At 39.1% G+C, this 14485-nt stretch overlaps 1 protein-coding gene across 3 annotated transcripts in view; it reads right to left on the bottom strand.

The window, feature by feature from the left end:
* Positions 1-14485, bottom strand: part of VWF (von Willebrand factor) — a 134241-nt gene that overhangs the window by 31782 nt on the left and 87974 nt on the right. For all 3 annotated transcript variants that reach the window (XM_068190569.1, XM_068190570.1, XM_068190568.1), the window contains 5 exons: positions 11767-11910; positions 10483-10647; positions 8173-8216; positions 3741-3918; positions 626-846 (listed from right to left, as the gene is read on the bottom strand). In XM_068190569.1, coding sequence (XP_068046670.1) covers positions 626-846; positions 3741-3918; positions 8173-8216; positions 10483-10647; positions 11767-11910 — 752 coding nt within the window. The remainder of the gene's footprint in view (positions 1-625; positions 847-3740; positions 3919-8172; positions 8217-10482; positions 10648-11766; positions 11911-14485) is intronic.

Genomic DNA, 14485 nt, shown 5'->3' with positions numbered 1-14485 from the left:
AGTGGAAGTCAAGGCTGTCAGCACCATGCAGAACTTGGTGTAGGTGTTTTGGTCCACTCTGTTTTGCTACATGAGTCAGAAGAGATCATTTTGGCAAATTGGCCCCAACTCCTGTATGTCTGAGCAGCCAGAGGTTGAAAAATGGGCTGAGTTTGAATATTCTCTGCCTATGAAACAGATGCAATGCATACTAAGCTGACCTTTCTTCTAATGCTGAGGTCCAGTTGCACACAAGGTGAGAAGCAACTCCCTAGGCCTTCTGCTGGCCAGTCAGGCGCAGATCTGTGAGGGACAGAGCATTCTCCCATGGACCAAACATAGCGTGAAGGACCAAAAGACAGGAATCAGAGTGCAGTAAGTCCTGTCTGTAATCCTGCCTTTCTGGCAGAAGTGTCAGGGACACATTGCCAAATCCCATGTTCTTGACATTGGCACACCAGCACAACAGGGAGAACAAGAGGGGAAACGTGTCTAGCTCATTATGCGAACACTGATTGTATCATGAAATGGAGAAGAGATGTTAAAAATAGGCTGAAACTGGATCAAGAGATGAAATTTGTCCCCATAAACTGAACTCTGCAGTGTAAGCAGACAATGCACAGATGAATTCATGGTGTTTGCTTACTGCCATGTCCCTGAAGAGCTGCACTGCCACACCATGATGCTTCACTTCGATGGAGTCCATGCAGTTCATCCTGGGTGCTGCTCTGCAGGGCCCTTCATGGAGCAGGACTTCAACATTGTGCTGTAAGTCTTGAAATAAGGTGTAGGAGCAGTTGCCAGTCAGCTTAAAATTCAGCCCATCAAAAGTGACAATATGTTGAGATGAACTTCCTATACAGACACCTGAAAATAAACAACAAAAAACCATTTAAAAACATTTTACATTTTACTGTTTCTTCACAACTGTTGTGGACATGGGGAAGCAACTAATTGGGAAAGAGAAGGTAATGAATTGCAAATGCTGCAGCAAACATTGACAAGAGACTTCGGTAAATACTTCATCACATGTGGAGGATATTTTGCAATATCTTTGTCTGGGAAAAATAAGTATTATAAAATATTTGGATAAACTTGTAAAAAACCCCTTTGCCTAAAATTTATTCACAGTCAATATGATTTAGTAATAGATTTATGTAAAAATGAAATAGGGAAATCCCTTTACTGTTTGAACAAAGACTGTAACACACTGTTCAACCTTTGCATTGTATGATATTTTGTACAGTGTTACATTTGATTTCAAATAACACTTTTTCACCCTTATCAGATATGTCAGAAGTTGATACTCAGGGACTTTGTTTTTCAGACAGGAAACAGGAAAAATGCAGAGAAATAATATGCACAGGATAAACCAATGGCCAGCTGACAGCTCAGTGTCCTGGTCATTGGATTATAAACACTTTCTTGTCTTCAAAAACTGGAAAACAAGGAAGATTATAATCCCAGAAGAACCAAAACAAAACCTGATGGTTCTGGCTCATATATTTTCAAATCTCTTGCTTAAAGGATAAAGAGGACAATAAAATCAATGCCTGAAAAACATGTAAGGTGGAAAATCACCATTGTTAATATTTTGGTACTTTGCTTCTAGCTGAGAAATAATCTTTTTCCTATTCATTGATCTTCAAATTTAATTTCCCAGGAAAAACAGCATGGGAGGGAGGGAGGCAGGCAGGCTGGCCTTCGGAGCACTGGAGCATCTTCAGATATTTTACTGTAAATGCTGATAAAGTTCATATATAAATAACAATGAAACAAGTTAGCAATAAAACCACATTTCTCAATCTTTACTTATTCATGAACATTTTAAAAAAGATTTAAGGATACTGGGAATCCTTTTAAATTTCTCATAGGTTTCTGTAGCACAAAATGCACTAAAGTGATCCATTTCAAAGTAGTCTGAGAGAACACAACAGCCATGAATCACATTGCAAAACATGCTGCTATAAAATTGGTAACTAGTTCAGCAAGCAAGCACCTTTGCAGTGTAACTCCTGAACTGTCCTCTGAACTCAGATGACCTAAGAACACTTTTTCAAGGACTTCCTCTTTGCAGAAGCATTTGTCACATCATCCACACTGTCAAGCCATGGCTGGAAATTGTGTTTTAGCTATCTAAATGAGTGAATCATGAGTCAATTTAGCAGCATTTTCATGGGTGCCTAACCAGCCTCCTTCCATAACAACAGAGGTGCTGCCTCATACTGAGCTCCTACTCAGCACCTCCTCTGCTATACCCATCTCTGCTATTTTGATTGCTGAGAGTTTTGTTTCAAACAGCATCAGAATCAACCTTTCCAGCTGCTACAGATGTTGCTTTAGTTGGCACAGAATCACCATGGCTGCACTGAGCAGTCATTAAAAGAGGACTTGACCCATGGGGTTTTTTAATCAGCTCTGGTGCGAGGGGGAGGGGAATTTTTGTTCCCTCCTTCTGCAACACGAAAACTACCTACTTTTCCCTCATAACTTGGACAACCTCGGGGAAAAAAAAAAAAAATGGAGTACCATGGCTCATTAAATTCATAAACAGATAAACAGTTCTAAGCTCATCTTAACTCAAATGACCTATAGGGCTTTTCCTGATAATCAGCTAACAGTATGAACAGTTCTTTTCATTTACTCCTTTCAGAAGGTTTTTTATGAATGTATGTCCTGCATGCCAGAAGTAATGTCCTCGTGCTGCTAGCTATGTGTTTAGGATCAAGAAATTTAATAAAGATGCACTTCTTAAGGGTAGGTATCACTAAGACTATCTTTTAAACATCTTCAGATGGATAATCATAAGTATTTTAGATATTTCTACTTTTTCAAAATAGCAAACCAGAATTGTTAGATTTAAAGTGTTAAGTGTTTAGATCATCAAATACACTTTTAGGAAATGCCAAAACAATGGTGTAAAAAATTTTTGTATGTCTAAGAGTTCAGGGATCAAAATCCAGCTATGAGCTTTGGTATTTTAAGCAGTGGCTGGAAGAAACTGTACTTAAATCAGCCAGCTCAGCAGAGGATATTTTGAATTGATATTATATGCTGTGAAGAGGAGGTGTGTGTATATATATATATATATATATATATCTAGGGTTCTGATCTACTTCTAAGAAGTAAGCATATGAACTTAGATTTAAACCCACTTATATTTTAATAAACAGATCACTGGCCTCAGGGCTGCATCCCTCTAACACTGTAAATGTGAGTGGATGCACTTAATTCCTGTACCTGTCATCCCAACCCAGGCACCAGTCACACAGTGTTCAGCCTTTCTGCTCAGACAATCCATGTGAGTTATCTGGAGGCAGGGAGAATTTCTTGTTGATGTCTTTGTACTATACCTGCTTGACTGAGGGCAGGCCAAACCCTTAAGCCCCGAGATGGACCAAGAATCCATTGCTTGCTTACAGCTTGCTGAGATAAATTCCTGGTTTCTCCCATACATCCTCCTTCCCAGCTCACACAGCTTTGGAAATGGAGTGTGAGATTCCCTGATAAAACTGTCCCTCCACTAATGCAAAAAATCAGTGGCCCTGAACTTGCAGGTAGTATTAGGCACCCCAGCATCAGTTAGGCTCTTACACTCCTAATTATTTGCTTAAATGTCTGCATAACAATTAAACAGCGATTCCCCTCACCCTGATCACCTTTGAAGTGTCCAGTGGCTGAGAAGCTCCACTCAGCATTACATTTGTGGTCAAACATTTCAGGTGATGGGGAGGGAAAGGCACCCACGGACAGATACTCACATGGGCACATCCATCGGCAGCCACAAGTTTCCTCCACCTTAACAGCAGGAAGGCTGCTGTGACACACAGGCTTTGGCATCCTCTCACAGTTGATGTGGTGGCTCTCCAGAACTGTGTAATCTCCTGGGAAACAGGTCACAGTGTGACACTGGTCTGGTAATGTCCATTTATCACCAGGCTAGGGAGGGAAACACAGATATGCAACAATTGAAACCAAAAATGCAAATTTTGGCTGGTGTCACAGACCTACAGCCAGAAAGTGAAGTGACCCTGACAGCAGTGCTACTCACATTAGCCTTGGAAAAATAAATAATGGAATGCACTGTATAAAGGACTTCATGAGGATGAGAAAGTTTAAATTGGAACCACTAAGAAGAAGGCTGAAATTCCAAGCTAAAAATAACAGTCTACAATAGGAGACATTTTGTTCCAACCACCTATAGTTAGAGATTAGCCATCCTACAACATGCATGAAGAGCAGAGTAACAAAGAATTCCCCTCAGCTTTACTTTAAATTTCAAATCCTTTAGTTTTCATAAGCCACAGATGGTCAGAGCACAGCAGGAATTACTATTTGTTCCAAACTAGGAAAGCATGGAATATTGTAGTTATTTTATCAACAACTCTGAAACTTTAAAACAGCTCCTTTCTTCCCAAGGGAAAATTGTTCCTATACCAGATCAGTGTTATTACATGTACATAGAAGATTTCTAGAGCTAAAGAATTAAATGTAAAATATATACCTGTTTTCTAAAGGGCAGTCTGAATTTTAAGGCACCAGGACTATGTACTAATAAATGACAGAGAAATAGATGTGCAGTGTCTCAAGATTCCTATCTGCAGAAAGCTAAGCTCTCTGGAGCTCTGCAGGATTGAGGCCAAAGTCCTTAAGTAGGCTGAATGAGTTTTAAAACAGCATTCATCCCTGAAGTGGGCATACACAGGAATACCCCCAGATGTGGGAAACAGCACTTCCCAGAGTTCTCTCCACAGAGCTGAGTCCAGAAACACCAGTACAAGTGAATCGGTGCTTCTGTAAGCTGGGTAACATTCCTTGATATTCACAAGCAGAAATGTGGGAAAGAAAAGAGAATTGATACTGGGTATGGCCATCTCCCATCCTGTCCTTCACAGTTTAACCATAGAAGAGAAGAAAAAAGGGATAAAAATACCTAAGTAACAACATCATTCACAGATAATTCTTGTAATTTTGAAAGTATTTCTCTGTAGCTCTGAGCTACAGGATGCCATCAAGTCTAAACAAGAGCAGCCAGATTTGCAGCCACAAAAAATTACATATTAAATACAGGTTAATTTACTGGACTTGTTTTATATGTTTCAGGACTTTGAGAAGGCAACTGGACGTTGCTTAATACTTTTTTCAGGCTTTTGAGCCTAGAGGAGGCTGTGAAAAAATAGTAAGAGGAGCTTTAAGGACAGCAAAAGTATTTCTGTAGGAAGAGATAGAATGTTTTTTAATTACAGTTGTCTCTCCTACAACTCACTGAAAGTGGAAGCACCTGGAAGTGTACATATACAGCTGTGCAAGTCTTCTAAACATATTTAATTGGTTTCATTCACTCTTTAATAAGACATTAATTAGAAAACATCTAAGAGCTGGACAAGAAAAGCAAAGCACAAGACATTAAAAAAACAAACAAAAAAAAAAACCCAAAAAAATAGTTGAGGGATAAAAACCCCCCAAGAATCCTAGTGCAGAGAAAAACACAGGGACTCTAAAGACAAAGAGATCCTAAATCCCAATTGATATGAAACTGCAGGAGCAAAAGCAGGACAGAAAGGAAAGCAAAATCAGGGTTTCTAAGCTGTGAAGTATCAGTCTGCCAAGACACTGCAGGAAGACTTCCTCTCTGAGGGAGCTCTGAACCTACAGACCTGGACGTGCACACTCTGTGTCTTGCTGTGCATCTGCAGGAGAGAGACCCACGCACCTCAGCAGCTCACTTGGCTGTTATCTCTTAGTTTAGATGAGGTTATTTTTTTGTTTGTCTCTTCTTTAAGCCAAGAGCTGAACAATACTAGAAAAGCCATGGTAATAGCTCAGGAACATGAGGTTTGCCACTTTAAACAGCCTAGAAATACAAATTGCTGTACAGATCACTTCATGAGAAAATATCACTATTATAAGACAAAAACCTACACTTCTTTACCACCATTATGCCTGCTTCTAAATTTTGAAACAAGACTAACAACAAATATTAACTATATTAAAAAAACCACAAAAAACCTAATTTATCATAATTGTCCTGATATTCTGCCAACTGTCTAATTAAAACATTAAACCAGCAGTTCTTTACACAGCCTGTGTTTGGCACTCCTGCAACCCCTTGCCACTGGACCTGATGAGTACTAAAGACTTCCAAGGACTCAAAGAACAGCTTAACAAACACACAGAGAACAAAATTATCAAGCATTAGCAAATACGAAAAGGTGACACTTTCAGCTCAGGGTGTCCCTGAGCAACAAATTGTTTATCACTAGGATAGTTCAGGGAATTTTTATACATATTTATTAACATTGCTTCCCTAGATCCTATTTTTGGCCACACAGTAGAGGGGATTGGATGGATTTTTGGCCTGACCCAGCACATTTGATCTGCTACTAACAATGACCTTAATCAAGAATATTCCTTCTACAGTCACTTCCAGGGTAGGGGTAATAACAAAACAAAGCACAAAAAAGTAACAAATCATAATATCCTGACACTGATAGGATTTAGGCTGAGATTTTTGATCCTGAGAACTCATATTTCCTTGCAAACTGCAGGAGATCAGTTCCCACAATCTCCAGGTGCATGACAGACATCCCAGTTGGGGAGCTGAGCCTCCTGCAAGAATTCTCTGAGCAACGCCTGAAAGACTGTGAAGCCAATATAAAAGCCTGTGTTTTCTGAATCAGGGAAGCAAGAGCCTTGATTCTTCCTTCTTGTGGATTTGTGGGCTGTGCTGGAAGAGGGGAACAGAACAGTGCCACCTTAGAGCCAGAGAGGCACAGCAGAGGATGCTGCACCACAGAGGCAGGAATTTCCACAGTGTCCTGTAGGCTCCATGGGATGCTCCAGAAGGCTGTGGCCTCACAGCACCTTCCAACACCTATTTTTCCTGGCTGACAAAAGAGGCAACTCAAAATCCCCCTAGAAGCTGCCATTTGAAAGTGTGGCTCATTTTTATATGGATTGGAGCCCGATCTGTTTCCTTCTAAAAGCATTTCAGCCAGAATGGAAATTGTACTTTAAGTTTGTCACCCCCAAAAATGAAACCTGATGTGTCTGAAATTCAAGTTTAGCCTTCCCAGCACTTATCTACACATACCTGTGTCTGCTTCTAGGAGCCCAGAGGCCTGGACACATTCAGTTCAAACAAAATCTGATTTTTTTTTTGTCTTAATAAAGAAGTTTTTCAAGTTTAGTTTTTGTTTCTTGGGTTTTTTTTTCTTAATTAAGCTGTCAGCCTCAAAGCCATCAGATTATACTTAGTGTCTGATTTAGCTAAAGCCCTTCTGTGTTCTGAACAGCTGATTGAGACCAACGATGTAAAGCAGCTTTGATATATTTCCTGTCTTTAGGTAATTCATATTCACTTATTAGCCACACCCTTCCTTCACACTCATGTCTTCACAAGGGAAAAAAACAAAGGAGTATTTTTTATGTACTGTAAATTCAAGATGAATCCTAGAGTAGAACTCATAACTCATCCCTACTAGAAAACATGGCACAATTTTATGCTAATATTTTTTTAATTCATATAGTACCATATACTCTGAAAAACCTTGGCATTTCACCTGAGATGAAGAATCTGAACCATTTACAACATCTGGAACACCAATTTCTTAGAGTGGGATCACTTTTGAGAGATCAGACAAGTTTACTAACACTTCTGAGCATTTTCTCAGGATTAATGAGAACTTTTTACAAACAAACTCCAAGAAACTTTATTTCCTTGCTAAAGAGATTATTTTCCCTAGAGACATAACTATCACACAATAATTCTCTTCCTGTAAAATTGCCATAGGGACAAGGTATTTGTTATTTCAGCAGAAGGACAGTGGCTGGACAATGAGGTTGCCCCTGCACGTGCACCTTTATTTGGCCATGTGTAGTTGTCCCAGAAGTCCTCTCACCAAGAGATGGAAATGCATTTTTTGTTGTCAGGGAAGGCAAACATTGTCAGAACTTTTGGTTCTGCACTGACTTCAATAACATTCAACACTCTGCAAGATGAGGTAATGTTAGAGGAAGCCTCCTCTGTGTGCAAAGTTATCCCACCAGTTCAAAATCCAACATTTTCTTCTTCCAAAATCATTCTTGATATTGTCCCATGCTTTTTGTTTTAGGTTAACTGTGAAATATTCATGTTCTTGCACAAACTTTGCAACTTAAAAGCCAGATGGCCAAAGCAGGCAATGCACTTACTCTCTTTTTGTTTCCATCCTCATCTATGCATTCTCTGACTGGGTCTGAAAGAGAAGCAGACATCTTTTAGTCATCCCCTTATCAAGCCTTTAAGTGATGGTCACCAAAATACAGACTGCTTACTTAAAAGCTTGATTTAAGTTGTGAGAAGTTTGGGGGGTTTTGTGCTAGAGTATGTGAATCCCTGAAAACTGCAGGCATTTGTCCCAAGAATAAGTCACTAAGGGCATAAACAATGACTGTGGTCTCAAAATACTCCATGAGCAATAACTGGGCTGCAATTCTACAGCACCTCTTGTACAGCCACAGCTCTGCCCAGATGGTGCTTAAAGGATGAGCATGGCTTTGGCTCTGAGGCACAGTCCAGCCTTACCTCAGAATCTTGTAATCCACTTAGACCATTCCTGGGAATTAAGAGGTAATGACAATTTCCACACCCACATTTATTAAATGCAGGAAGATCAATACAGCATAACTATACAAATAGCTGCAACAAGAACACCCAAATTCAGTTTCCTTACATTTAGTCATGACTGTGATGAGCATTTTTTGCACATAATCAGTTTAACAGTCACAGGGTACCCACTGAATTGCAGTTTCTATGTTTGTGTGCTTTCACTACACACCTAAAGATATTTTGGAAGCAATTTCATTTTTGTACTATGGTATGACAAAGTCTCTAGGACATTAAGACACTGACTAGCAAATTCTTTGTCGAATACTAGACTATGCTATCCTATATACACTCTCTGCTCTGTCTTTTCCAGGATAAGTAATGTATTTTGAAATCATTTAGGAACTCTTTAAAACCTTTTTTTAATGGTATTATTTTTGGTACACTTCCATACAAAAGGCAAGACTCGCTCTGCATGAGAAATCCAACTGTATGAGTCTAGAGGGGGAAATTATGCTTTACAGATTGTATGAAATTTATATAAAACAAAACAAACAGGAAAAAATCCAAATAAAAATAAATTCCCACCAAAAATATAGTTTTTCACCTCCTAGCAAAGCCTTCACCAAAGCAAAAGAGAGAGCTAAATTTCTCAGATTTTAGGTGCTGAATATGTCTATAGTTCAAGGCTTTCTGAGCTGTTGGAAAAGCTTTCATAAAAAATACAAAGCTTTCACCTCTAGTACTGATAGGTTACAGCACAGATTGCAATAAGAAAATAATTACTGGTTACAAATTCCTGCTCCCCATCCTAAATCTTGGATCAATGTAATTTACAGCAAGAAAAATAACATATTTTACAGTGTGAAGAGAGGAAATGCATCTTTAAAGGCTTGTTTTAAAAGAGAGGAAAGAAAATGGCAGCTGCTTAAATCTAGAAAATGGCAGCTGTTTAAATCTAGACAATGGCACCTGTTTGATGCTCTTGAGAGATTTTAAAACACCAGAAGTGATCCCAGTGGAGGCTGATCGGATATCTCCAAGCTGGACTGTGAACACTCTACAACTTCCTCATTCTCAGAGGTCCTTGGCTCCACAAAAAAAAGTCCATTTATTCTAGTGGAGATGTAACTAAGCCCTCGTAACGCTGGCAAAAACCTCTGCAATGACTAACACCACGAGGCAGTGGCTTGTGGTGAGAATGTGTGGATGTTATTGGAACAGGAATAGCAATGACAAGAAGAGGGATAAATATCTATATCCAGAGCAAGGAGGCAAAGAAGTAAAATCCTGGTCAGAGTCAAAGCAAGGTTCCTTAGAGGAGTGTTGTCATCTACAAATAAATGAATGCTTGTTTAAAACATTTTACACTTTTTCCCCCCCCCCAGTATCTGTTTCCCTGGGAAAGCAAATTCTTTATTATTGCTCTTTTTGCCTTCTATTTTGGCTGAATTTTCTGGAGATATACACATAACAATGTCTGAAAAACACATAATTTGAAATCTTTGCTCACAACATTTCTGAAACTTCTGAAATATGCCCCATTCATTCATGACAGCTTCGACTTTCCTGGTGTCCTTCAGTTATTGACTAGTCCTGAGTACTGATTATCAAGATTTTTATCAAGATTGATTTTTATTAAGATGGTAGCTTGAAAGTTCAGGCCTAAGCAGTTCTAAAAACCTTGCTGGAATTGGGCTAACTGGAATAGCAGCTGGATACATATTTAAAGGGCTCAAATTTGGTTTCACACCTAAGTGATGAAGGTGGTCTAGGTCAGCATTTGTGATGGTTGTCAGTGGAACACTCACAACAGAGCATCTGATTGCCTTCTAATATCAAGAAAAACCACCCTGGTTTTGCATTTCAATTTTTGTGTTATGCTCCAGACACAAGGTCATGACTTTCAGACTTACCCATGCACACTTTTTTGATAAATTCACTGTTCAATGTGATCATAGTGGATAAATCTTCAAAATTCTGGAGCTTCATGATTCTGTTAGCAGCAGATGGCCCAGCCAAAGTCCTCAGCTGCCCTTCATCATATCTGTTCCCAACACCAATTGGAAACAGGGATACTCCTAGGAAAAGAGAAGGAAGAGTTTGAAATAGGCAAGACACAGGAGAAAATCATTGCTTGTGGACATGAAGTGTTCATCCCTGGAAGTATTTAAAGGATGTGGCACTTGGCAATGCTGGGTTAATGGTTGGACATGATAATCTTAAAGATCTTTTCCAACCTAAAGATGATATCATTTTTATTTTTTCATTTGCTTCTAAAAAAGAAAATAGAACTGGGAAAAGTTTTTCTCCAACACTTAATATTCATGTGTTACTTGCAGCATTCCCCCCACATTGGCTAAAGGCAACTAAAGGCTGAAATGGTGCTGCTCTAATCACACTGTTAGCTAAGATGAGCTCTATTAGTCCCAAGCATAATAAGATCATTCATGGGCAACAAAACACAGCTGCAGACTTAATGACATCTTCACTCTTTTTAAATTAAAAAAAAAAATAATCTCAATATGCTGTTTTCTTTCTTCAGTTACACAGAAATTGGATTATTTTCAAACCATTTAATTAAAAATAACAGTTGATAGTTGTTATACAGTTCATGCCTTATTCAATAACTCCCAGAGCAACCTTCAAACGAAGTCAAAGTTCCTCAGCTGAACACCTGAGGAACCTGAGGTACTGAAAGAACAGCCAGAAAACTTGAAAAATCATCAGGCAGCACATGGATAGCAAAAGTATATTCCTGTAAAGGTCAGTGAAGAATCTGATCAAAACTATTATCATTATTATCTTTATGATTATGATGATTATTTTTATGTATCATTGTTATTATTAAACTTTTCAAGTTTCACTGTACTGCAACAGTACTGCATTTATGATATCAGACCATATTTCTGTTATCCCAGTCTACCCACAGGATCTCAGAAAATGAGATGCTACTAATCTGTGAGTCCGGGGGAAGCTGTCAGCCTTGACTGCAGATTGATTTTGAATTTCCCAGTACCTCAAAGGCATCTTCACAGGGCATGTTTTGCTCAGGTCTGTTCCTTACCACAACACTACACACAGTAACTCCAGAACTTACATGAACACACCAGTGTCTTAATTTTCCATCGTTTGTTCTAGCTCATTACTTTAAAAGTAACAACTCTACTTATAAACAGTGACAGTGAAACGAGGTTTACTGTTCACTCTTGCAGAAAGGGCAGCAGCCTCCACAGCATCTTGTGAGCTCCCCGACACAATGACGATCGCAACCTTTGATGCGCTGGGTCTGCCCCCGTGGGATTCTGACATCGCATTCTGGACCACAAAATCAATGGCATTTCCTAGGAAGAAATGAAGAGAGAAATGAGAGATATAATAGAAAAGTCACAGGAGACTATAAAACTAAATTTTATATTGCTTTAGTGTGTTCCACTATTAGGTAATGAAAAATATTTATTCTTAAAGGACTCTTAATGTCTGATTTATTGCAGCTACATGAAAGATCTCAGCTATTAAAAATCTTCCAGTATTTATTAAGACATCCAAACACAGGAGGACCATCCTTAATTCCATCTGTAGACCATCCCAGTCTCTGCAGTGATAGGAAATTTTTCCCTTTCCTTAGCCACGATAACAAAGTCATGCTCCTCACTTAAGTAGTTACCTTTCCCAGAAGTATTGCTACCCCTAAAGGACAGAAGACATTGTGGGGATTATATTCCTGCTTCGAACTGCCGAACAACACTGACATCCAGTGGCGAGCTGATCCACAGCTTGGCATCATCCTGAGCTGTTCACACAAGTTGTTCTGATTCCTATAAAAGATCTAATGCCTCCCTAATTTCATAGACTTTCCTTACAGGTGTGAAAAGCCTATCTTGCCCCCACACTTCCAGCAACCTCTCTGAAATTTAAACTCTGTGTAATCCATAATACAACCGGGTGATCCTTATTAAAATAAAAACAAAACAAATAAAACCACACCAAACCCCACAAAACATGCAAAGAAATTCTACCCGAGCTACCAAATCACAAAGTGGCTTAAAAGGGAAGCTGCTGCCCATTCATTTAACATCTGCGAACACTCAGGCAAATTTTGTTGATAATTATGACCTCAACAAGAGAGCACTTTGTTAGTACTGCATTTACACATGTATTTGGACAAATATTTATACTGGGAATCATGATATGCAGCTTTCTTAAAAGCTCCTTTGGGCTTGGAAGTTATCACGTCAGGAAGTAGAAATGAAACCAGGTGACTGATGTGACATTCAGGGCAAACAGTGACTGGTGAACAATAAACACTTGAAAGAGTATTTCCTCTGAGTAATCTGCAATAACTGTGGAGCAAAAATAGGTTTGCTTGAGGAATTCACTGTACAATTTATAATAACAAATGCATTTGTAAAACCCTGGAAGTCAGCCTGTAGATAATTCACCAGCACAGCCCCAGTACACCTTAGCACACCTGAACACTTTGTACTTGATGTCTTCTTGCACCATGTCACTCACACCTTTTCAGTGATAGAAGCAAAAACCCTTTTCCCAAGCTGCTGCAAGCATGGACAAACTTTAGGAATCTCACTCAGTACAATGACTATGGATAAGGCTTGGAAAGCTGGGATTGTTCGCCATGGAGAAGCCACCAGGAAGAATTCACTGCAGCCTTACATTAATTAAAGAGGGCTTATAAAAAAGAATGAGAGCAACTTATTATAGTGGTAGGTAGGGATAGGACAAGGGAAAGAGTTTTAAACTGAAAGAGGAGAGATTCAGATTTGATGTGATTAAGAACTTTTTTACTCAGAGGATCCTGAGGCACCAGTGGAACAGGCTGCCCTGGGAAGGTGTGGCTGCCCCATCCCTGGCAGTGTTCCAGGCCAGGCTGGATGGGGCTCTGAGCAGCCTGGGATAGTGGAAGGTGTCCCTGGGCATGGCAGGGGGTTGGAACGAGACGATCTTTGAGGTCTCTTCCAACCCAAACCATTCAGTGGTTCTATACCATGGCAACAGCAGTTGGATATTCAGTGAAAACCTTGACATTTTGGATGTTTTTTGACTTGCAACAAAGCACATTTTAAAACACCATCATTTGTTGGGTGATGGTGATTCCATTTCACAAACTACTGTTCCTGACCACAAAAAAATAATTAACCTCGGGCATTAACTCATGTCCTACACAGCTTTCCCACAATGCTTTCTACAAATGGTTTTGTGTCTGTCAAGGTAAATGCTCGATACAGAATGGCACATTAGCTAGAAATAACTAAAGATAAAATAAAATACAGCAAATAAGTCTCACTATATTCAAAATCCCTGAGATTGCTCTAGGATGGTCACTGTGCCAGAAAATTGACTCATTTCCTTTTGGTCCTACAATTACTAAAAAAAAGTAGTTAACTTTCAAACATATTTTAGGTTAAACTTTTGCACAGTAAGAATCACAAATAATTTCTCATTCATTTGTGAAAAGTACTTGAAATTTCTTATTTTTCTTTAATGACCCTTTGACTTTTGTGTGGTTGGTGTGGTAAGCAGCCAGTCCAGCTCCATTTTTCTTCTTCTCACATTAATTTTAAAAATGTTCAGAAACTCCATACATATTTGCAAACTGAAAAAAAAATCCATTATTTTTATAATTTCTCATAAAAAAATCAAGTACTGTTGTAATAGAACCAGTGACTATTTCAAAGGCCCCAAAAGCAGTTACTCAATTTAATGCACGGAAAATTGGATTTAGCATAGTAAAAACTCTTTGGATTTCTCCCTTTATTTTGAAGCCAGCTCTGAAGAAAAGAGCCAGGTGTCTGAAGACATCATCAAATGAACACTTTCGTCCTGCTAGAGGGATTCAGAAAGTCTCCATCTCAAGCTGGAAGCTGTCACTTCTCAGCTCTTTGTCTCTCCATCTCACCA

The sequence above is a fragment of the Anomalospiza imberbis genome, chromosome 5 (assembly GCF_031753505.1).
Source record: "Anomalospiza imberbis isolate Cuckoo-Finch-1a 21T00152 chromosome 5, ASM3175350v1, whole genome shotgun sequence".
Lineage (NCBI taxonomy): Eukaryota > Metazoa > Chordata > Aves > Passeriformes > Viduidae > Anomalospiza > Anomalospiza imberbis.
Note: the sequence above shows the minus strand (reverse complement) of the source record. Positions and strands in the feature narration are given on the sequence as shown.